At 37.5% G+C, this 24,984-nt stretch overlaps 1 protein-coding gene across 2 annotated transcripts in view; it reads left to right on the plus strand.

Annotated features, from left to right (window-relative positions):
* The window catches only part of TRAK2 (trafficking kinesin protein 2), a 55,443-nt gene that overhangs the window by 3,331 nt on the left and 27,128 nt on the right, over positions 1-24,984 (plus strand). Inside the window, exons 2-3 of one of the 2 annotated variants that reach the window (XM_028153089.2) lie at positions 18,670-18,939; positions 21,077-21,271. In XM_028153089.2, coding sequence (XP_028008890.2) covers positions 18,849-18,939; positions 21,077-21,271 — 286 coding nt within the window. In that variant the 5' untranslated portion in view covers positions 18,670-18,848. Of the gene's footprint in view, positions 1-18,669; positions 18,940-19,256; positions 19,289-21,076; positions 21,272-24,984 lie in introns of those variants that run through there. The other variant, XM_054723194.1, reaches the window with a different exon arrangement.

Genomic DNA, 24,984 nt, shown 5'->3' on the forward strand with positions numbered 1-24,984 from the left:
CTACTCTTAAGAAATACAGCTGAAGAGGGAAAGAAACAATTGTGATAGTGTGTAACAGGATAGCAGCATACAGAGGACATCATACAGAGGTACTGTGGGAACATAGAGAAAGAGCACTGAAATCTTCCTAGGGTGGGAAGGCTTGGGCCAGTCTTGGAAAAACAAATGAGAATTAGCCTGGACAAAGAAAGGAGAAGGGGCTATTATGGGCTGGATTCTGTCCCTCCAAAATTTTTGTTAAATGTTGAAACCCTAATCCCCATGACCTCAGGATGTGACTGTATCTGGAGACAGGGCCTTTAAAGAAGTGATTATGTTAAACTGAACCCATTAAGGTAGATGATAATCTTTTCTGGTTGGTATCCTTATAAGAGAAACTTTGCACACAGAAAGAGACACAGAGAAAAACCATGTGAGGGCACATGGCCATCTGCAAGCCTCAGGAGAAACCAAATCTACCAGCACTTTGATCTTGGACTTCTAGCATCTAGAACTGCGAGAAAATGAATTTCTGTTATGTAAACTACCCAGCCTGTGGTATTTTGTTATGGCAGCCCTAGAAGATTAATACAGGGATGTTCTAGGCGAAGGAATGGCATACAAAAAGCCTTTTAGGTGTGGCCAGGTGATTAGGTTTTGTGGTAAAAAGTGTTGAAAAATGAAGTTGGAGACTAGGCTGGGACCATATTAGGACAATTTTGTATGAGATGCTAAGGAGTTTAATCTTTAACTTAAGGGAATGGGATGAAGAGGGTTTGTAGCAGTGCAAAAACATTAGCTCTGCATTTTAGAGCAATTTAGATTACTCTGCGAGCCTTGTGGAGGAGAGATTAAAGGGGATAAGACTGGAGGCAGGGAGACCAGTTTAGGTGTCTATTGCCACAGGAAGCTGAACTAAATATTTTCTTTGAATATCAAATATCAAACTAAAACAGATCTTCCATTGTTAAGGAAGATTTTAAAGGGCACAGCTAACCTTTAGGGCATACATAACAAGATTTTGGAAGAATTTGTATATACTTTTTTGTACCTACAGACTGGCTATGCTTTTGACACTTGGCTTTTCATAAAGCTTTACTCAGTTACCACAGAATTCTCGTTGTTTTCCCACTGTATCTAATACACTTTCATGGTGCTTACACTGTTCTAAGCCAAGTCCTATACTTTGATCTTAGCCAAAAGGCTGAGAAGCAATAAGCCAATCTTATGAAATATCTATTACTATCTCCATTTTATACATACAGATATTGACGTACAGAGAGGTCCAGTAACTTGCCCCTGTCACATAGCTGATAAATGGCAGTGGTAAGATTCAAACACAAGCCGTCTTCAGAATCTGTGCTCTTAGCCATTACATTATGCTCTTGCCATACAGTATTGAGATCTTCAACTGCCTATGAAAGGAGAAGACAAAAGTAAATTGGGTATGTTTTCCATAGGGAGTATACAGCTAGCTTATCAGGGGAGATAAGGAACAATAATAAGTTTTTGGGTGTTTTTAAAGTGTTTTAGAGAAAAGTGGAGCATTGAGAGGCAGTGATTACTAGGGCTTCTGGGAAAGCTTGGTGGAAAAACTGGCATTTGAACTGGGATGTGAGAATTGGATAGACTTTGACTATGTAGAAGAGAAAGAGGACATTAAAGTTACAAGCAATAGCACGAAAAAGTTATAGGATTGGGAATTTCCTGATGTGTCTAGAAAACTAGTAAGTGCAATCCTTTGTTTTGTTGGGAATATATTGTGTAGTTGGAGAAAAGAGTTTGGGGGATGGGAAAACAGGAAATGCCTGGGAAAGAGAACTCTTAGGGATTGAGGAACAAGGAAAATTGTGAGGTTTTAAGCCAAATGATTGAAGTTACACTAAATGTAATGATCTTTTAGGAGAGGATAAAGTTCATCTAGTCCCAGCTCATCAGTAGCAAGTCCTGCCTTCACTGTCTCACAGATCCCTCTGTTTCCATTCGCCTTGTTATGTGTTTGTTACAATAATTCAGGCATAATGTGATAAAATTTCTTAATTGTTTTTCTGTCTCTAATTTCTCCACTTCTGAAATTTATTCTCTAGTCTGACTCCAGATTTATTTCTCAAATGTCACTTTGCATTTAGAAACTTGTTCCCCTGTTGGATCAAGTTCAGATTTCTTAATCTGAGCTAGTCAAATTTAAAGCTCGAAGTACTTTCCCATAATATTCCCACTTAAATTGGTCTGTGCACTGCTGCCAAACTGGCTCTGCCTGCTTCTGTCTTCCCTACCAGCTGTCCCCATTCTCACTATCCAAATCTTCCCATCCTTGAGGAACTCACTTAAATCTGACTCCTATGTGAAGCCACACCACTTCAGCTATAAAATGCTCTCCCCCCTGGCTAAGTACAGAACAGTTCTGTCCTAACACTCATAAATTCCTAATAAATCTGGTGGTGGTATCTTATTTTCTTAAATTTCTTTAGATTATTAGATCTTAGGTTGAATGTAAATCATAGAGATTATTAGAGCTCTCACCAGTAGATCTTAGGTTTCTTACATCTTTAATCTCCTTAGGGCAGAGTCTATTATACACTACTTTTTATTTCTTTTCAGTACTTTTAGTTTATTTCAAGAGGCATTGAAAGCTGTCTCATAAACAGCTGATTGGCCAATTGTTAATTGAGGTCATTTTATTGAAATTTTTTCAATCACTGACCTGCTTTTTAGTATGTAATGTTCTGACTTTATTCCTAGCTTTACCACAGAACTCACGTAACCTTAGGCATATCCTACTTGACCACCCCACCCTGTATTATGACTTATTTATGCTAAGGAAATGAGCATACAAAGTCTACTCGTGGTGTAGAGGTGGAGCTAATTCATGTTGTAAAGATCAGAGAGGTCTTTGAAGCTTATCTATATATATCGCTGTCAGTGGTTGCCAGACTTTGAGTTCTTTCTCTTTAGAAAGCTTTCTCACAAGTCATAAAGAAGGAAGAAATAGTTCAAATAAATTAGGGTCTAATTTAAAAGCATTACACCATGTTGTGTACCAATGGAGTTGATAAATTATGCACGTTAATAGTGAAAGAATTCACCCACCAGTTCAGTTGATAGTTCAACAACAAATACTTATTGAGTTGCTGCCCCTGCCATTGTATTGCCACTCTGATCAGCCAGGAGGAGGAAAAGGAAAAGATAGCAGCTTCCCTCTCTCTTCCTGGAAGTAAGTTGTAATATATGTTGTAAAAGAAATAAATTAGGTGCTGCGTTGTAAAATAAACGTGGCAGAGGAGACTACTTTAGATAAGATAGACTGGTAACGTCTCCCTTAGGATGGCTTTTCACCTGAGACCTGAAGGGTGAGAAGTGGTCGCCCTGTAAAGAACAAGAGGGAAGAGTGTGTGTTCCAGGTGCAGCGAACAGTTACAAAGGCCCAGAGATAAGAGCGTGTGATGAGAAGTGAAAGGAAACGACAGGTCTGTGTCTCTGCGGCTGAGTAAGAGCAAAGAGCAGTGTTGCAAGATGAGGGACAAGTAGGGGCAGACCTTGTAGACTGTGATGTGAAGTGTGGATTTTACTCTAGGTATTATGGGACCCCTTCATTTATTTTTAAAAGGAATTTAGTTTTAAAAAACGTGATTCTTGTTGCCTTATGGAGAATAAAAGATTAGCATGGAGTCCTAATAGGAGCTTGGTTTACCTTAGGAATCTAAGAGATGATGATGGCTTGAATTAGGATGAAAGAGGAGGGAATGAAGAGAAGTGGGTAAATTTGAGAGACATGTATTGGTATTAGACTGCACAGAACTTGGTAATGGGTTGGATGTGGCAAGGTGAGAAAAAGGAGACATCTGTTCAGTGGATCAGTTTAGGGGATCATGATCAGCCTTTGAGAAAATTGTTTGAAGCTCAGGAAAAAGTCTGGTTTAAGAGCCAGACTGGGAGTTATTAACAGAAAAGAGAGTCAACGGAGGAAAGCAGGGAGTAGTCAACAATACTGAACCAGAGATGACATAAGATAACAACTACGAAGGTCTGATTGAATTGGTTAGCAGGGACTACAGGCGACTGAAGGGAAAGTGGTTTCAGGAGAAATCAGATTGTAGTGGGTTAAGGTATGAATAAGAGATAGGACAGAGAATGAGAGGAAATACCCTTTAAAGAAGCATGGCTGAGAACAGAGGGCAGTAGTTAGAGGGAGATTTAGAGAAGGCAGGAATAGAGACTTTTAAGTAACATATTTCATTATTTTTCAACCTGGTGGACATATACACGTGTAGAAAAATTGAAAGGTATATTAGGAAAAATAAGTTTCTCTCCCCCTTCTATCTTTCACCCAGTTCCTCTTCTAAGAGGATTGCTAATTTATATTCCCTTCAGCAAGTGTGAAAGTGCATGATTGAGATTATGTTTGTACTTCGTTCTTAGAGTTTGAAGAGAATACTAGCTATAGATTTTGTGAATTTATTGGTGGGAGGAATGAGAGTAAGAGAATAGAGAACAGATAGGGTTTCCGAGATTAGCAAGAATGGTGTGGTATAAAGTTGTCTCAGGAAAGGACGTTTAAGAGGATAATGGCCTGTGGTGTGATGACCAGGTTGATGGCCAAATTTGCAACAGCCCCATTCATATCATTTGTAATATTTTCAGGAGTACTTAACTACTTCTTTACATTTAATAAAATGCTTGTCAACTTAGAAAATGGACTTCTCTAAAATTCATCACGTACAGAAAGGTTAGGGTCTAAGCACCAAACCTCTGCTTTCTGTTCTTACTGCTTGTAGTCATTGGCATGTTGTGTGTGGTGCTTTGGGTTATTCAGGCCAGTGGTATAAATCAAAACAAAGGGAAGTTTGTTGGTTAAGAAAGAACACTCTCTGTCTGAAGGAAGAAAGGACGAGAAGGAGGCCGGGAGCCAACTAAAATGTCTCTGAGATGGTACAGCTGTTCCTAAAGCACATAATTTAACAACTTAACAAGATTTTTCCCATCTATTCTCATCTTTTTAGCTAGTACTAGGCTAAACACTGTTCTATTTTTAGTCATAAAAAAACAAAAGACTTCAAATATTAGCTATTGTGGGTTTTTTAAGTAGATATTTTCTCATTTCTTATTTGATATGAGATTTAATTTAAATGTAATTTATAAACAGCTGCAAATACTGTTGGTGGGAAACATGATAAAACTAAGCTGTGAGCCAAAAATTCATTTGTAACTTTCCTATGAAATTGTCAGCCACTTCTTTTTAGTTATAAGAAAAGTGGGTACTGTGTTATTGCTATAAAAATAATAAATCCCTCTTTTAACAGCAAACTCTTATACAGAGTTATTCGTAAAGCAAAAACAATGTTTTCTTTCAAATGTTCACTGTTAGCTTAAGGCTTTTTTTCCCCCAAGGCAATTCATTTAGTTGATGTTGGACTGAAATGTACTGATAAGCAATTTTGTTCATCGAATTACTTCTATAATTCAGTGTGTTGACATTTTAAATCACTAACTTTACAGTTAGGCATGTATTGCTAGCCTAGCCTGTATCAGTTGCTTTAAGTTTTGGGCATAGGAACATAAGATACCTTCATTCCAGGAGCTCACAGCGAAGTGAGGAAGAAAGTGAGCACATAGTCTCCGGGAGCGAGCATTCAAGAGAGGACTCTGTAAACGCTGATTAAGGAACAAAATCACAATGAAAAATTTTAAGGTTCCTTAAACAACTTTTTCCATGTTTGTAATCTACTTTATGTTTCTCTATAACAACTGACAGTAAAATTCTCCCACAAGAGGAGGACTTGCACTTTTCTTGGGAGACAGTGAGGAAGGACAAAGCGTATTCACAGCCAACCTCGGGAAGAGCACACCAGGTGAGGCAGACACTGGCGGCAGGACTGTGCCGGAGGAAGAAAAGAAGCCAGCTAAATCCCTAGTGTGGCGGGATGAAAGAAAGAGGTGCTGAGGAACCAGCCAAGGGCAGGCAAACAGGCCCTAAGGTTTAGTCTCAAGCAGACACTTCTGGGTTCTCTGATAACCTGGTTATCTGGTTTCTCAGCTAACAGCAGATTAGAAAGGGGAGAGACACTGGCACCCGTGAAGTGTAGTGGTTGATTGCCTCACAGTGAGGCAGAAAACCAAATTAGAAGTAGACTTAAAATCTCAAAAGTAAAAATAAAAAATAGCAATTTGAGACCATTTAGTGTAGGGAGAAGGTGCTCTTTAAAAGCTTATAATCGTAGAGGATAGTGCTATAGTCACTATAACACAGTAATTGCTTAGTCATAGTAATGACCCTGAGTCATCGAATTCTATCAGCCTTTTCTATCTCAGGACTTCTGCTCCCCCCAATAGCAGTTTGTTGGACTTTTCCTCATTACCATGTCTTAACATTATTGGGAAACATCTTACTACCAGTGTTTTTAAAATAAGAAAATTGGGGTAGGGGAGAGTATTAAAGATTTTGTAGTTTTTGCCACAGTGTTTTCAAACACATTTCTCTAGGGAATGTTTGCAATATTAGTGTAACTGATGGGCTTAATTGATGTAGCCCTATATATACACTCATATCTCTTTGCTAAAACCCATGAGAGGACTATGTAGATTTTTGTAAATTAGGCTAAGAAAGCCTTCAGTTTTCAAATGCTCTAACAACCCTATATTTCTCATGTAGTACTGTTTTTCTCTCTACTATAGATTGCATGGATGTAACTTGACTACAGATGGATTTATTCTCTTAACAGATATTTATTGAATGCATGGCATTAGCAAGATATGTATTACCATATAGGTGGACTTAATTTCCTGCAACAAAATTTTATTTTGATCTTTATCCCACTTATTTTTAGCAGCTCAGAACAAGTGACAGAATTATTCCCAATTTACAGTAATAATATATCTGTATTATTTTCTCAATACTGTTGAATAGTTATTTAATGGCAAAATCAAATGCAGATTTGGAGTTGTCTTATTAAAGAAACACAATAAACATAAAAACACAGATCATTCTGTTTCTTTGTTAATACAGCCAACTTTGGGATCAGGTGACTCATTTTTTTCTAAAAGCTCATAAGAACAAATTGGGGGCTTGTTTGCCCTTTTTTTCTTTTTCAGTAATCAGTATGTATTTTTTACAAAATGGAGTGGAGAGCTAAGAGCTAAGACTGTTTTAGAAGGATTTCTGCGGCTTTTTCTTTAAAAAAAAAATGTTATTGATTTTAGAGAGAGAGGAAGGAACAGGAGAGAGAGAGAGACAGACAGACAGACACATCAATTGGCCAAACTACACACATTCACAGTCCCCTACACTCCTTGTTTCTCCTCATAGAACTCAGAAATGAGAGGCCCAGCTCTGAGTTTGATTCTTGGCTCTTACTAGCTTGGCTGTTTTTAACCTGTGAGCCTAACTTTTCTCTATAAAACCTTGACAGTAACACCACATCTTGGGGTAGTGTGCGGATGAGAGGGGATTGTGTGCATAAAGCAAAAACAGGCTTCATGGGAGAAGAATAAAGTCAATGCCCTGCACATAATGAGTGCTCTGTCAGTGTTAGCTATTATTGGAAAAGACTGAATTTGGAACAGAATTGAGAATCAATTTCTCTATCTTGTATTTTCCATTTGAAACAGAGCTCTTCTGTCTTTATATCAGTTGTTTACCATTATAAGCTAATCTCAGCAAACTTCTGTGGTGCTAGGTTCATTTGGTATATTCTGTAGTAAAGTCATGAATTTAACAAAGAGGTTTTGCTTTTTGTTCTTAGTGTCAAAAGAACTCGTTTCTGTTCAGGAAGTTTCACAGGACAGTGATGTCTGCTTTTCAGTTGTTCAGGTCTAGAAGCTGAAGTTTTCTCGGGTACTCTGTGGATCAGGCCTTGAGGAAAGTATACACCAAGCAGACCCACTAAAGAATGATAAAGACGCCGGAGTGTCTGCTCAGTATACAGCGGAACCTTCGGGTGGGCCACATGTCTTGGTTCCCATACTATACTTTTCCCTTGTAGGAAAATCTGCGTGAGAGACCAAGTTACCAGACATTTTTTCCTGTGTCTGCATTGAGAGGTGGAGGACACTTGAAGCATAAGGAACAGTATGCTAAGGGGATGGGAGGGGTGGGCTGAGTTAGCAGTATGGGTTCCAAGAACCTCAGTAGATTAGAGCAGAGAATGAGGGCTGAGGTTGGAGGACCAGGTGGGAAACCATTGCCCTGGTCGGGGACAGAGAGAAGGACTTGGGTAAGGCCATAGCAATAGGCTTGGCGAATCAATGGACAGTAACTGTAACTACATGGAAAGCGGGGATTGAGGAGAAGAAAGATGACTTTGGTTTTTGGCCCTGCCGATCAGGTGAATTGATAATATTAGCTAATTAGTAAAGCAAGAAAAAACAGATTTAATGGGAGAAGAATAATGAATTCAGTTTAGAATGTGATAAATTTATGGTATTATACGTTGATAGAGTTTCAGTTTAAAATAAAAAGAGTTTCAGTTTAAAAAATATGCCAATTTGGGCTAAAGATAGAGACTTGGGAGTAATTATCATATAATTAGAAATTAAGGCCTTTGAAGTAGATGAGATTTCTGAGGAGAGAAAAGAGAGGGCCCATGTTAAAATCCTGAGGAACTGGGGATACCAGCTACTAAAGGCAGGTGGAGGAATCGAGTTACTAAATTTCCTTAGCCACCTAGTTACAGACCCAGCTAGCTCATTTGAGAATCTTAATTGTCTCCTGAATTGCAGACAGCCAACAGAATTTTTATCTGTTTTTATTTGGTTCCTGAATTTCATTGGCAAACCAAAATCATCCACTACATTTCACTTCTCCCTCAAAAGGTGACCTTATCGTGAAGTCGTGGAATTGATTGTGACAAATGGTTTGGAAAACAATGAGTCTTATGTCCCAACCATAATATAATTTGAACATTTTTTGCCTAGTAGAATTACATTACTAAAATGGTTATAAATCTTAGATATGCAGAATTCTAGACTCATTCTAGAATTATATATGTTTATACGTATGTTTATATAATAAATATTCTACCCTGGCATCACTCCATTTTAAGTTACACCCTGTTTCTGGCCACTTAAGATTGCATGTCCTGGTGCCACTGATTACTTTGTTGATCTGAAGAGCTATATTGCCTACAGTTTTTCTTTTGGCACCTTTCGGAAACGTCTACTTCTGAAGACTTTAATTAAGTATTATAGTTTAAAATAACTGAAAAATTTAGGATCATCATAAGCCAGCAAAAAAACAAGTTTACATTTGATTCTTAGAGGGGCAAAAAGAAATGAGGACACAGATTTTCTACCTACTCCTGAAATATTTCTGTTTTTAAAATTGGTATTTATTTTATTGCTGTGTAAAATGCTGCTTCAAGGGGTCTCCTGAGCTATTTGATTTGAAGATAAGTCGTGAAGAGCAGATTACACAGTAATACTCTTAAATCTGCCAGCATGATTATATTTGTTCAGGTTCTTAATTTGTGAAGTGTCTTTAGGTTTTCAGGTAATGGTGTCTCTTGATTTAATTTACTACCTAAATTTTGTCAGTCAGCATTGAAAAAAACACTTTCTAATTTGGTGGGGAAGAATTTTTTTGGTTGTAGAAGTATAGTACATATTTTAGTACCCACAGAATCTATTGTATAAAATGCCTCGGCTCAAGACATTACCCCCTCCACTGCATTTTTGGTTAAGAGAACAGGAAACCCACAAACTATAATACCACTTACTCTGCATTAGTCAATTTTGAAGACTTATAATTGTGTTTTTTCCTTTTTTTAAAACCAGTACTTTAGTCAAAATGACATAATTTTCTATATCGGAAAAGATTTAAAAATATAACAGCTATGATGATTTTATTACTATCCTGAAATATAAATTCTTGATAGCAACTGCTCTTGTGAGCAAGTATTTTAATATGCCAGTAACCCAAGTATCCGCTGAGTGTCTGGACTTTAAGTGCTAAATAGTTGTTTTGGACCTTCAGTTTCATGTTATAGGGAAGTCACAACTCTCCCTAGATTTCTGCAAATCTCTGGTGTTCTTGTGGCCTCTGAGCTACTGCCATCTGTATGGGGCTTCTTTCCAGAGAAAGAGAACAATCATTTCCCGAGTCTGATGCAGAGGAGTTAGCTTTCCTATGGATGCTGCAAGAACTCACCTTGCACCATACGTGGGCTTTGCCAAACAAAAACATTTCTTTCCTCAGAGGAGCTCTGCTGTCCTGTGTTAAAATGATGATGTAATATTCAAGTAAATATTATTTCCTCCATTTATCAAACTTTCATATATTTAAACTCAGTCTCTATTCTTTAGAAGTTTTAAGAAAATCCTATCTTAAAAGCTTTTGCAATGTTAGAATTGAATGTACTAACTACATAGTTCTTTGTAGCTCTTTTTTATATATGTATATATATGTATGTATATGTATATATATGTATATTTTTTTATTGATTTCAGAGAGGAAGGGAATAGGAGAAAGGGATAGAAACATCAATGATGAGAGAGAATCATTGATCGGCTGCCTCCTGCACGCCCCCCACAGGGGACCAAGCCCGCAACCCGGGCATGTGCCCTTGTCAGGAATCGAACCCCAGACCCTTCAGTCCGCAGGCTGATGCTCTGTCCACTGAGCCAAACTAGTTAGGGTTTTGTAATTCTTTTGTCATGTGGTACAGAGAAGATAGTGCTGTCTTCTACCCTTTTGAGGTTTGCATTTAGTATTTTTGAGCTATTTTCTATCCTATTTCCTTTTACTTAAGCTACCATATGACATCACTAAATTATTTTTGACTGCCAAATAATAATGTGCTTTGTTTTTTATATTGCTAGGCCAGTCATCTTTTATAGAAATGAGTGTGAAAAGCAAAAGATGAAATTCCTGTCCAAAAGTAGTTTTAAAAGATGTTGATATTTCTTATTTGGCTATTTATAATATTTTCCATAAGTGTTTGGTGTTGGGATACAAAAATACCATGATTTAGGGTATAAACCAGAGGTCAGCAAATTATATCCCGTGGACCAAATCTAGCCAATTCTGTAAGCTAAGAATGTTTTTTGCATTTTTAAAGGGTTGAAAAAAAAGGGGGGCAGTATGGCAGTAGGGCTGCAAAGCCTTAAATATTAACTACCCATTTTTTACAAAAAAGTTTGCTAAACCCTTGTTATATGGATTCTTGAGTTTTAAAGTGGATGAATAACCTGTTCATTTTTAGAAAGTCCCTAATGGAAACTATCAGTGATTATATAATTGTGTATTCTGAATATTGTGTAATTCAGAAATGAATTACTTTAAAATGATTGCATATATTGATAATAAGTTGACATGGAAAGATAACTGAGTAGACTGCTAAACAGCATGTTAGTATTCTACTTCCCAGTGAAAGCTGGTTAGAGATTACAATTAGCTTTCATTTATTCTTTATTTTTTTATCTGCCATATTATACTGCCTGAGTTTGTGGTGTGTTTTTTTTTTTTGAATGAACATATTACTGTATTTATTTATAGTGAGAAACAGAGGTGCACATGTTTGTGTTGTGTTTATGTGTTTTGAAGAGAGAAACTGAATGGAAATTTCCAGTGTAGCTTGTGACTGATTTTCATCTGATGAGAATCAGAGGTTTGTTTATTTAGGGAATGTAGTCTATATGCGCCACTTTTACACTCTTGTCATCTTTGAACTTAAAACACTTTTTCCTTCAAAGCTTTTATCAGATAATGGAACACCTGAAAATGTCAACACTGAAGCTTCATCACACTTGTTTTTTGTTTTATTTATTTATTTATTTTACCATTTCCTTAATTAAAATCTAATTATACTGCTTTAGAGCAGCTAGGTAGTAATATAAAAGCAACATGGCTTTTTAAGAAATTGTCAGGAACTGTATCCACATAGTTTGCATTGCCAAGATTGCTAGTTTTGCATAGATTGTCTCCAGCAAATGTTTTTGTGTCCAGGTTCATGTTCAGACTTTATGGATTGAAGAGCTGCGATAATAATTATATGGCAAGTAGCCTACTAAAAGAACAGTAGGATTTCCATAGGATTTAAGAATTTCCCTTTTATCCCCATACCTTACTCCAAATTCTCCTTATTTTCTTTCCCCTAAGGCAAGCATTTTCATATGTTTATAAATATAATGTAGAAAAAAATGAAATAATGTAAATGGCATTGTGGTATCTCTCTCATTTTGTTTCTTGCATTGTTCTCTCAGCACTGTACTTGTAGTGCTATGGTGCTCTGAGGTATGTATCCACCACATTTTGCCTATCTGCTCTCCAGGGAGTAGGCCCTCACCTTACTATCACAAACAGCAGTGCAGGAGATAATCTCAGAAATGTCTCTTTATGGGCTGATTAGGGTATTTCTTTGGGATACATAAACCCAGGAGCACAATTGCTGAGTCTTAGGGTACGTATGTACTTCATTTGACATAGTGTCTGATGGTTTCTTTGAATGGTTGCACTGATCTGCATTCCCACCAAGGGCTTTTTATTTGGGGACATTTTTATAAGTTTGTCTAAGCCCAATAATAGTTTAGTGACAAGAAAGGATTACCATAGGTAAGAATAATTGTTAGAACTCCCAAATTATTGCTAAGTGGCAGCTCCAGATGAGATATACAGCTATGCTTTTTATAAGCTCATGTGCTCTTTGAGAGCTAACTTAATAATGTGGAAAAGTAGGAGCTGATCTTGTAATTTATGAACTTTCTAAATTAGCAGAGGGACAAAGTATGCTCGAGACCAAGGGATTCAGCTCTGCCGATCACCAACAAATGGTCATTTTCAACTCTGCCCTTATTGCTATTGATAGTATGTTTATTTTATATGTGTATAGTTCTGAAGTATTTTATAAATATTACAAACCTTATTTTCTCTCTAAAAGCAGAGCTGTGATAAATTGATTTATACAAAAGTGAAAGTGGGAAAATTATACATGTTAAATAAATGATTGGACATAGAATGATTATGAAGAACAGTTCCACAGTGTGTGTGACATATACAGTATGTATCTGTGCAATTGACAACCAGACAACGATGAAGAAATGTTTTAAAGGATCATAGTTAAAGTGGGATGTCTATTTAGTTAAAGGTTGATACAGGTTAAAATTAGGCGTTCAAGAACTTAAAGGCTAAGCATGGTGAATGGAAGTGCGACTGTGGAAGTTTATCAAAACCCACAGATGGCACCATGGGTTCAAGGCCTTTCCTAATCTGCAGGTGTGGGTTTCTTAGCCGCCAGAGGTTCCCTCCCTCCTCCTGTTGGTAGAGATTGTGGCAGGGAGGGGTTGCCCACCTCAGCAAATGTTCATTTTAACCATAACAGGGCAGGGTTTCTTTAATGTTCAAAATATCAGCTAGGAGGAAATGTGGACCCTGTAAGCCTAAATCTCACTCATGGTTTTGGACTTTTAAACTATGGATTTAACTACCTTTGGAATCCAACCTGTTTGTAAGTAGAACTGCCTCCATATATTTCATATTCTGAAAACCCTCCTGATCTTTAAATTGAATAGCACTAAAAAAGAGGGACAAAGTATTTGCTGGGCACAAATCCTGTTTGCTCAGGGCGAGCTTTACAATTGCTGGTAGAATGTAGCCAGTGTGATACACTGTAGCACATCAGTGCCCTGGGCTTGGTGTGGGTGTGTGGTCTCTGCCTTCCTCAGCTCTGCTGCTCTGTCCTGGTTGGATTTTGGTGAGGGTTCCCCTTCCCCCCCAAACCCTCTTTTTCTTTCAGCTCCTAGCACTAAAGTCATCGAATAGTCTTTTGTGGTTCAGTGTCTGGTTTAAAAATGATTGTGGATTTTTTTTACATCTTTGATGTAACCAGATACATTAAAATTAGCGAGTCTCTGTCAAAATCTATTATTTAATGTAGGAACAATGTACACTTATTTCTTAAATTACACAAGTGATCCTTTGTCTGGATTAGGGCTGCCACTGCCTGAAAGAGCTGCTGCTGGAGCTGGTGATGGCACTGTTACTGCTGAATGCTGATCAACAGCTAACATGTATCTTAAATTAATCCCCAAAGTATTATTTGTACAATAAAAATTTTAAATATATTTCTACTTTAAGTGTTTTATTAAATCATTATATTTACTATACTTCTGTCTGCACTTCTGTCAAGAGGAAGTTTCCCAGAATTTATTTTAGCCTTTCTCTAAGGCTGTTCTGACTGGAGTATCCTGTGTTAAGGAAGTAGCAATATTTTTTGAAGGCACAGGGCCTATATTTAGGCACTCATTGTTGACCATTAGTTTCCATGGCTAGGCTAAACTAAGTCAGTAACCATGTTGTTATCTGCCAGCAATATTTATATCAATGCCATGTTTTGCTTGTTCTTTTTTAAGTCTCCTTCTTATTAAAAGGAGTCATTTGGCTATTTTATTTTCTCCTCAATGTGCATGAATTACAAAAGCTGGTTTCTTGTTAATAATGCATATGCTTGATTGATTGTTTTATAAAAAAAAGCAACAAAGTTCCTAAAAAGTGTGAGCAGAGATGCAGCATAGAGAGTAGAACTTAGAATATGTGTATACAAACTAGGAAGGGCACTGAAAGGGTGTTGTTTGGCTTGCCAAAGATCAGTTATTACTACATTTAGGACTCTGATTTTGCATGCTTTCTCTTTATTCCAGCATCAGAGAAGTAGAAAGAAAAAAGGATTAATGGCACTAAATATCATTTGTCAGAAGGCAGGAAATAAATGTGACTTTTGATGTTGAGGAAAGATGCCATTAAGGAGTCAGGAATAGGGTTTACATTGTGCTTAACTTCGTGTAGGGTACAGAACTAATAATGATGACAAATAGAATTAATTGGTGCTAATAGTACTAATAACTAATATTTGCATCATATTTACTGTATTCTAAAGCATTGTTTTAAGAGCTTTACATGTTTAATTCATGTAATTCCCCCATGGACCCTGAGGTAGGTGCTACTATTTTCCTCTCTCAACTCACTTAATCCCCATAGCAACCCCATTAAGTAGATCCTGTTATTAGACCCATTTTATAGATGAAGAAATGAGGTTAAGTAATATATCCAAGATCAATACAACTAGTAAGTGAAGCTGGAGTTCAGATATAGACAGTCTAGTTCCAGAATTCATGTTCTTAACTACTGTGGTAGACTAAGTAATGGCCTTCAAAGATATCCAGATCCTATTGCCTGGAGCCTGTGACTATTATTTTATACTAGGCCCGGTGCACGAATTCATGCACTGGTGGGCTCCAGCTGGCCTGCCCCGATGGGGGCTGATTGGGGGCAGGACTGAGCGGGGAAAGAGGCCACGGTTCTGGGTTCTGGTCGTTCTGTCACTGGGCTTTTATTATATAGGATGATTAACACGTTAAGTACCATGTGGGTCACTGGTGACTGACACTGAACTTTCTGTTTGGACCTCGTCAGTCTCTGGCCGCCAGCATATTGGTGAAATCAGCTATCTCAGGCTAAACAGAAAGGAAGACAAAACAGGCTTGACGCTTAATGTGTTAAAGAGATTCTGCAGAAGAGACTAAATTAAGATTTTTGGGAGATGAGGAGATTATCCTGGATTATTCCACTCCATTTAAATGTAATCACAGTTGCCCTTGTAAGAGAGAGGTAAAGGGAGACTTGGCAGAAGGTGGTGATGTGACAAAGAAACAGATGTGAAGATGGAGGCGGGGGCCGTAAGCCAAGGACTGTAGCTCCGAAAGCTAAAAAAGACAAGGATTCTCCCCTAGAGCTTCCAGAGGAAGCACAGCCTTGATTTTGGTCCATTGAAGTCCTTTCATCCTTTGATATCCAACAGTGTGAGATAATAATAAGCCACTAAACTTGTAATTTGTTGCAGTAGTGACAGGAAACTAATACTGCCACTATACTATGGATAATGGTACCAGTTATAGTTAAGACTTATTATAAGCAGCCCTTCCGCACAATCCATGGAGAAATAATCTCCCTTAATAGCCCTGCTTTATGACACTTGTCTCTTTATAGCACATTTTCTCAGTTCTTATCTCTTTAGGAAGATTATTCAGCTGTAATCTTTAGACTACATCTGTTCTGTACACAAACAGGGTAGCCATTCTGGGCTTAGAGTTGGCTGTGGAGCCAGAAACTTAAGAAATATTAGGGGGGCCCCTTTGGGGACACCCTTGCCCAGATGGAGTTTGTATCTGCTTCCAATAAACTTCTATGTTTTTTATTAAAGTAAAAAAGAATAAATATTAGGCTGAAGACATCATCTTTTCTTCAGGTCCAAGTGAAAGGCGGAAACTAAAGGGAACTAGTGTTTTAGTCTTCATACCTGACCCTCCCCATAAAGAGTAGTTAGTTATAACTCCTGAGTTGATCATGAGAAACTGTTAGATAATCTGCTCAGAGTCAGAAAACCAGGCTTGAAAATTCAGGCTTGTCCAATGCCAAGTTATAGACATTATTCTGTACTCACTGTTGCTAGTCCAAACTAGGCCTACTGAGGAGCTGAGATCTAGACTAGAGCATATCCAACGGGTTTATTTAGTACTAAGCGTCACCTCCAAATCATCCCTGACTTGCTCCACAGTCTGCAGGTTGGGCAGGTTCTTGGATTGCCCTGGAGGTCTAGATTCCTCCTGCATGACTCCGCAGGTGGACTTAGTTCTGTGTTCAACTGGTTTTCTCTATTCTCGTTTGCGAGAGTTAAGACCAAACCCTTAACAAAACCCCAAAACTGATTAAGAAGCAATTCTCTTGAACTAGGGATCAAACCCACAACCTTGGTGTATTGGGTCAATGCTCTAATCAACTGGGCTACTCGGCCAGGACATCTTACTTATATGTGGAATCTAATGAACACAATAAACTGATGAACAAAATAGAACCAGAGGCATGGATACATGAAAGAGACTGACAAAGGTCAGAGGGGAGGAGGGTTGGGGGGACTGGATGAAAGAAGCAAAGAGATTAGCCAAAGAACATATAGACATAGCCCATGGACACAGACAACAGTGTGGTGATAGCTAGAGGGAGGGAGTGGGGGCTGGATGGAGGTGGGTAAATGAGGGTGCACAAAGAGGACATCTGTAATAGTATCAACAATTTTAAAAAGAAGCATTTCTTTTTTTAATATATTTTTTATTGATTTTAGAGAGGAAGGGAGAGGGAGAGATGGAAACATCAATGATGAGAGCGAATCATTGATTGGCTGCCTCTTGCACACCCACTACTGGGGATCAAGCCCACAACCCAAGCATGTGCCCTTGACTGGAATCAAACCAGGGACCCTTCAGTCATAGGCCGATGCTCTATCCACTGAGCCAAACCGGCTAGGGCAAGAAGCAATTCTTTAGAGCAAAGATCTGGAATCCATAGTTGAAACTTTAGGATTTTTGTGTGGGGGTATTCCTGTGTGATATATGTAAAAAAAAAATTTAAAAACAAACAGAAAAAATAGGAATGGTAATGTAAATATAAGATTAAACCAGCTGGCATGTAACAGTGTTCAGCAGAGGGTCTCAAGGTTAAATTTTCACAATGATTTTTGGTTAAAATATGATTAAGAACCACAGTTCTATTTAAGAACCAAATTGGACCAGTATAAAAGACACTTGGCCTTTATCCTCTCCCATTTCATCCTTCTCCCTTTCTCCTTCCCCTCTCTTCTTCACAAGCAAATTTGTGACATTACTTTTCTTACAATCCTTTCTTAGAAATTGAAAATAATTTTAATATATTTGTAGGTGTTAAAAAGTAGAAGTCTGTTCTTTAGTTTATTGGAATTCTTCTAGAAGTAGTGATATAATTGCAGGTATCTAAATGTAAGGGGGAACCCTGTTTAAGAAGTTGATGTAGGAAATAATTGATTTAGACAGATGGCTATTTGATGCTGAATAATATTACTATTAAATTAGGGATTGGCACACTTTTTCTACAAAGAGTCAGATAGTAAATATTCTACGAAGCATATGACAAAGTATTATCTGGCCCAGAATGTCAGCAGTGCCACGGTTGAGAAACACAGTTGTATATTATTCCATTTTATCTCCTTTGTTGGTTTATTATCTCTAATTCTTGAGTCATTTTATTGGTTGCTTTAGGATTTATAGTACACATCTTTAACTTATCACAGTTTACCTTTAAGCAATATGTTACTATAGCCATGTAATATAAAAGCTTTACAACAGTATATTTCCATTTTTCTCCTCCTGGCCTTTGTACTATTGTTATAGCACATTTTACATCTACATATATTATAGATCCCATAATATGTTATTATTTTACTTTAAACAGTCAATTAATTTTTTAAATTTTTAAATAATTTTATTGACTATAATTAACATATTTCAAGTGTACAATGTGGTAAGTTTTGACATAAGTATACACTTGTGGAACCATCACCACAATCAAAATAATGAATATATTCATCATCTCCAAAATGTTTCCCCTGCCCCTTGGTAATCCCTCCTCCAAACCCAGGCACCCACTGATCTGCTCTCTGTCATTATAGATAAATTTACATTTTCTAGAATTTTATATAAATGGAAGTATAAACTATGTACTCTTTTTTCTGTCTGACTTCTCTCATCCAGCGTAATTACTTTGAGATGTACCCATGTTGTAGGCATCATTAAGAAAGCATTCTTAATGCCAGACATTGCATTGCAGGTAATTGGACTGCTATTATTAGCGAGCGTGCTGAATTTCAAAGTCATTTGTTGTGTTCTTTGTTTTAGGTCATGACTGTCAAGGTATGATAATCACCTGAGAGCATACATTGCTGCAGATGTCATTTGTCCATCGGGAACTAACCATACAACCAGATCCATTTTTTTATTGAATGGCTTGATGGATTTCCTTTACTCTAATTCATACCAAAGTTGTCCTTGTCAACCAAAGCAAGAAAGGATCCTGCATGAATCAATCCCAGAATGCCATTTTTACATCACCAATGGGTGAAGAAAACCTCATGAATAACAATCACAGAGACTCAGAGAGCATCACTGGTGAGTCCAGTTTAATAAATATCGAAGGGTGTTGCTTACAGGATAAAATGCAAATGCCTTTATCCAGTGTATAAGATCACTATAATGAAACGGAGAAGGACTGAATTAATTCTTTCATCCCATAGCCTCCTGTCATATTATCAAAATCTGCCTGTGTGCCTTTCCTTGTCTGTGTCTGACTCCCTCTACCATGTGAGGTCCTGTGACAGTCAGCAGGAACTGTCATTCTAGTCTTCCTACCCACAAAGGGCAAGGACAGAGTTGCTTGTATTTGTATATCCTGCAAGCACCCAGCAAGAATACCTGGCACGTAAGAGGCACTCAGGACAGACAGAGTGTACAAACACAGGTAAAAGCCTATAAGCCCTCATTTGCAAGACTAAATACAAAAACTGAACACCCAATGTTTTTTCTAAACTTTGGTTCTAAATCTCTTTGGTCTACAAAACCTGATCTATGCAGCTATTTCTAAACTTACCTCACTTTAGTTATATTTGTTTGCTGAAAATGTATTTTATTTTTTTAACTTTGTACAGTAATTTTTAAAAATTTATCTTTATTGTTGAAAGTATTACAGATGTCCCCTTTGTTTGTCTGTTGTTTTTCCCCCCATTGGCCCCCTTCACCCCCAACCGCCCCTCCCAGGCCTTCACCACTCTGTTGTCTGTGTCCCTGGGCTATGCATATATGTATATAAGTTCCCCGTTAGTTAATCACTCCCTACCCACCCCTAACTTCCCTCTGAAATTCATCAGTCTGTTCCATGCTTCTATGTCTCTGGATTTATTTTGTTCATCAGTTTATTTTATTCATTAGATTCCACATATGTGTGAGACCATGTGATACTTACCTTTCTCTTACTGGCTTATTTCACTTAGCAACTTCTCTTCCTGCTAGGTATTACAGTGACAACCGGTAAGAGATATATTTGTGGCAGGAAAATTTTGGATAATCACATGGAATTCATAGAAATAGGATATGATGTAGTTTAAGGCTCATTTAAGTGATCTGCTAAGAGCTCCTTTAGAACCATATTTAAGGTTTTCAATGTACCTCATCTTTGTGGTTATGAAGCCACAGCATGTCCTTCTAGGAGGTGGATAGGGTTGTCTAATATTGTCAGCCTTCTTGTAATTGATTTACTAAATTGTTATTGTTAAGTTAAGGTCAAGTAGTAGAAATTTACTCTCTTAGGGTATGATTTCACTTTGTTGTTCTTTGCCAGAGTTAGGACATGTTTCTTTATACAACCCACAAAGGAAATACTAGATCTCTTAAAAAAGTGAGAGGGTTGGTGTGACATCCTGTATTTTCTCTATTTTAAGCCCTAGTATTTTAAGCATGTTACAGGGATAACTTTCCTTTTCTTGTAAATGGCTAAATTTGAAAGGTGTTAAGTGATGGGCAGAGTTTGGGACAGAAAGCCAGGAACAAACACCCCAAGGCGGAGAAGCCCAGGTGAGTTCAGAGATGTGAATGACGCGGGGGAGTTCGGGTGTGCAGGTGAGAGTAGTGATGTGAAAGGTATTTAGGATGTTCAGTGTACCACATATTTAAAAAAAAAAAATGAAGTACTTAGTCCAGAACCAGTGCAGGAACACTTTGCTGGAATGTTAACATAACTGGTTAATATTTAACCAGTAAGTGTTAATTTTTTATATCTAGCTGATTTTTCCAGATTTTAAAGAATCCTCCCACAGAGTTTAAATTCTTTTACTAAAGAGGATGTAGTTTTACTTCTTTAGGACTACTTTCTGCTAGTTGTATGTGCTGCCTTTTTTTTTTACCCAAGCATATAAACTTTTGAGATTAGATCTCTTTTAATCAGCACTAACTAGGTTGACAAGGAGGAAATAATAAATTTGTCTAAATTTATTTTAAAGTTTAAAAACATATACACTAAGCAATATATTTTTATATATTTGTGGTATTATTTTTACTGTAGTTCTCCTATTAAAGTAACCCAGAGAAAGACCAACTATAGTACTAGGATATATTAGTAAAAATTAGTGGAGAAGTGATCTTGGCTAATATATCTTTGATTTTCTTACTCTCACAAAATGAATTTCACTGAATTTTCTCTGTAGCCTAGTAATTGAAATATATTGGATTCATTTACATGAACTCTCTTCTTTAGATGTCTGCTCCAATGAGGATCTCCCTGAAGTTGAGCTGGTGAATTTGCTAGAAGAACAGCTACCCCAGTATAGACTAAAAGTGGACTCTCTCTTTCTATATGAAAATCAAGACTGGACTCGGTCCCCACACCGGCAGCATCATGCATCTGGCTCCCTCTCTCCAGTCCTTGCTGAAGAGACTTTCCGCTATATGAGTGAGTATTTTTTTCTATCCTTTTAGTTTGTCCATCCTATCTAATAAAAGAGTAATATGCAGATTGACCATCACTCCAACACACAATATGGATGCCCCTATGTGGTCAAAGATCCTGCCCCCATGTGGACACAAGATGGCCACCACAAGATGGCCAGCAGGAGAGGGCAGTTGGGAGGCACCTGGCCTGCAAGGGAGGGCAGTTGAGAAGGACCAGGCTGCAAGGGAGGGCAGTTGGAGGTGATCAACCCTGCAGGAGAGGGCATTTAGGGGTAACCAGGCTGGCAGAGGAGGGAAGTTGGGGGCAAACAGGCTGGCATGGGAGTGGTTAGGGGGTGATCAGGCTGGCAGGCAGAAGCGGTTAGGGGCAATCAGGAAGGCAGGCAGGCAAGCAGTTGGGAGCCAGCAGTCCTGGATTGTGAGAGGGCAGTCGGACATCCCTTGAGGGGTCCCAGATTGGAGAGGGTACAGGCTGGGCTGAGGGATAACCCCCCTCCGTGCACGAATTTCGTGCACCGGGCCTCTAGTTCATAGAGAATATTTCAGTGAAAAGCTAAGCCAGATTGTTCTGAAAGTATGTCTGTTTTACACCAAACTCTTAGAAATGACAAAATTAAATAGAATATTTTTTTAACTAAAGTATGGAGATTTTTTTTGCTTTTGACCTAATTCCAAAGATCTGCATTCAGGCTGTGCTTACTTTTTTCTTACTCCCTATAGAAATTTTGTTTATATAATAGCTGTTATAATCCTCCTATATAATAAAAGGCGCATATGCAAATTATCCCCTCAGGTGGGAGTTCAGCTGACCAGGAGTTTGACCAGGGGGCAGGGCTGGCTGGCCAATCTTCCGTGTCCCCTTCCCCTGGCCAGCCCGCCAGGACCCCACCCATACACAAATTCATGCACCGGGCCTCTAGTATATAATAAAAGTCTGTAGGTTCCACATTATGTTTGTGAAATTCTTTTAATTTGAATTAGATATGAGGTTGCATTAGATCCTAGACATTTTCCTAGCCCATGCTTCAGTGTTTTTAAAGATTGTGGCTGGAGAATGATGGTTGTGAAATACTTGTTTTCATAGTAATCATTAACTTGCTTTCAATAGTAGTTTCCTAGAATAAGGTTACTCACTGCTCAGAAAGAATCCTAAACATGTTTTAAACTTGAATTGGAATATCAAGAAACTCAGATAAGACTGTATTTCTGTCCCCAATAATTTTTTAAATAGCTGAATATTATTAATAAGGCTCTTAAGGTTTTTCTAACTTTCTAGTTTAAGAAGTAGCTTGCTTGAGATTTTTCTGGAAAATGCTTTTTTAAAGGAACACTATTTTTGATTTCCATTTCCCATTGTTCCATGAGTTTCTAGATTTGTGAGAAGAAAATTTCAAACTGAAATTTCATCACGATAAATTTAGTTTGTCATTATTTTGATAAAGTGGCACAGAAAGTATCCCTTAGTTTATGTTCTTTGTCCTGTAAGTCATGGAGGGTTAGGGAGGCACTGTAGCTAGAAAGATGTCTTAAACATTTAATGGAGTTATTTTTAGGATGATTTTAAAAACAAACAAACTGGGAAATGAAAGATTTTTAAATACTTGGGTTTTAGGACTTTATATAAAACAAACCATAATGTTCAAGGGAGCCATAAAATGAGATTAATAGGATGTTACAGATCTGTCCTTCAGGTCCTGGAAAACACTCCTGCTCCATTAGTCAAATATTACGGTTTTTACTTTACTTTGAAAATTAAACTCTATACTATATGTTGATATATACCTAAGATCATGAAGCAAATAACTGGGATTATAATTGCTCCCCTAATACTTTATCTTTGTAATTTCCTTTCATTTCACTGTTATTTTAAAGGTATCAATTCTTTGGGTTAGCAATTCACTCTAATATAAATAACTTTCATTATGAATTTGCATCTTATGACTGTAAAAGATAAGTGATTTACTTTATTTAGCAAATTGACCAAGGCTTTAAAAAGTAAGATAAAAAACATTCTCTTACCCTTTCCCACTGTTTTCTATCCCCTTGATATTTCAAGATTGGTGGTTTTAAATAATTATGTATCCTGGTAAGCCATCCTTGGGTTCAGCCCCTTATTATCCCTACTTCCTGCACATGCCAGTAGATACTGTGCTCATTAAAATGAATTTTAACAAACTATAAAGAAGTGGCACCTTCTCTCTTATATAACGTAAAGGAATTGAAAGAGATATGAGAAGAAAATAAACTTGGAAGGGAACATGGGCAGGGTTTTGGGTTGGAAGCCTGTCTCACATGAGCGAAATGATACCAGTTGTTCTCTGTAGCTCCCCCCAAACAGACTGGAAAGAGGTTGTTTACTTTTAAAATAGATCCGGAGAGCAATGAATGGTGCAAACCAACCACAGTTCATCTTAGTCCCCACCACACACACAGAGTTTAATATTGGTACTTCCTATCCTGAAAAAATGTGAGATTGGGGTAGTTGATGCAGAATAAATAAAATGCTTATGTATATTACCCCCATTTTTTTTCAGGCACATTAAATTCTCTAAATATTACACCAAAAACGTTGAATATTAATTAACAACCTTCCAAAACCAAGTTACAAAATTGTTCTGTTAAAAAAAAAATGTTTATCTATATGTCAATTGTACCTCAATAATTTTTTTTTTATTATCTCCCTGATGTATATCGTTTTGTTATTATTGTTGTTGTTATTCCAGAGAATTAGGTTAGGAAAGTTCATGTCTGGAAATAAGCAAGAAGCATTGCTAATTTCTGTACCATTGAACATATTTCTATTTTAACCACTAAGAACTGAAGGGAAAATAGGATTTGATAGAAACGATTATAATAAAGTCAGCCTGCTTGACTGTCTCTTCCTTCCTGGTTAGAGAATTACAGTTAATGTAGTCTATGGTTTTAGAAGCATTTAATCTCAATGCCTAAATGCCAAGAGAACGTGTAAGAGCTATGCCCTGAAGTACTTTGGAAATCTTCCAAGCAACACGTCTTTATCAGGAGTATTGTGATGAGGCAGAGAAGACAGAACTCATTAGGCTGCAGAGAGGAATCCATTGTGTTTCTTCCTATATGCTTTGTGACTGACATCCCTGGAGCAACTCTGCAATTGAGCTGGCTCAGCCTTTTGGGGTGTGGTAGTATACAGCCTGTTTCACATAAAACATAAGAATTGGAAAATTCTGGTTGCATTATCTAACTTCTTTGCCATAATACATATTGAAGCATTTTAAATTTTACTTTTGCAACCTCTTAACAAGAACTATTTTTTTATTATAAAGATAACATTTATTCTTCACGGAAAATTAGCAAAAAACAGAAACAAAAACAACAGATCAACTATAATCCCTACCCAGAGATAGCCACTATTAACATTTTAATATATATCCTTCCAGCTTCTTCTATATGCAGATATGCCCACACTTTGAAGAACAGAATTGGGATCTGTGCTGTTTTAGAACATGTGGATACTCTACTACCTCGTCAGATAAATGCCTTTTGATCTTAGTGGGACTGTGGTAGAAACAGCAGGATGGTGTTTGAGCTCCTTACTAGGAATGAGCAGACCCAGGTTTTATCTTCTGACCTTGTGAGCTGGGGTTGTTAGCACCTCATTATTATCCTGGCTTTGCCACTAATGGCTTACTCTGTGGTATTGAACACATCATATAATTCCTCTCAGTCAAGATTCCT

Source organism: Eptesicus fuscus, chromosome 11, assembly GCF_027574615.1.
Source record: "Eptesicus fuscus isolate TK198812 chromosome 11, DD_ASM_mEF_20220401, whole genome shotgun sequence".
Lineage (NCBI taxonomy): Eukaryota > Metazoa > Chordata > Mammalia > Chiroptera > Vespertilionidae > Eptesicus > Eptesicus fuscus.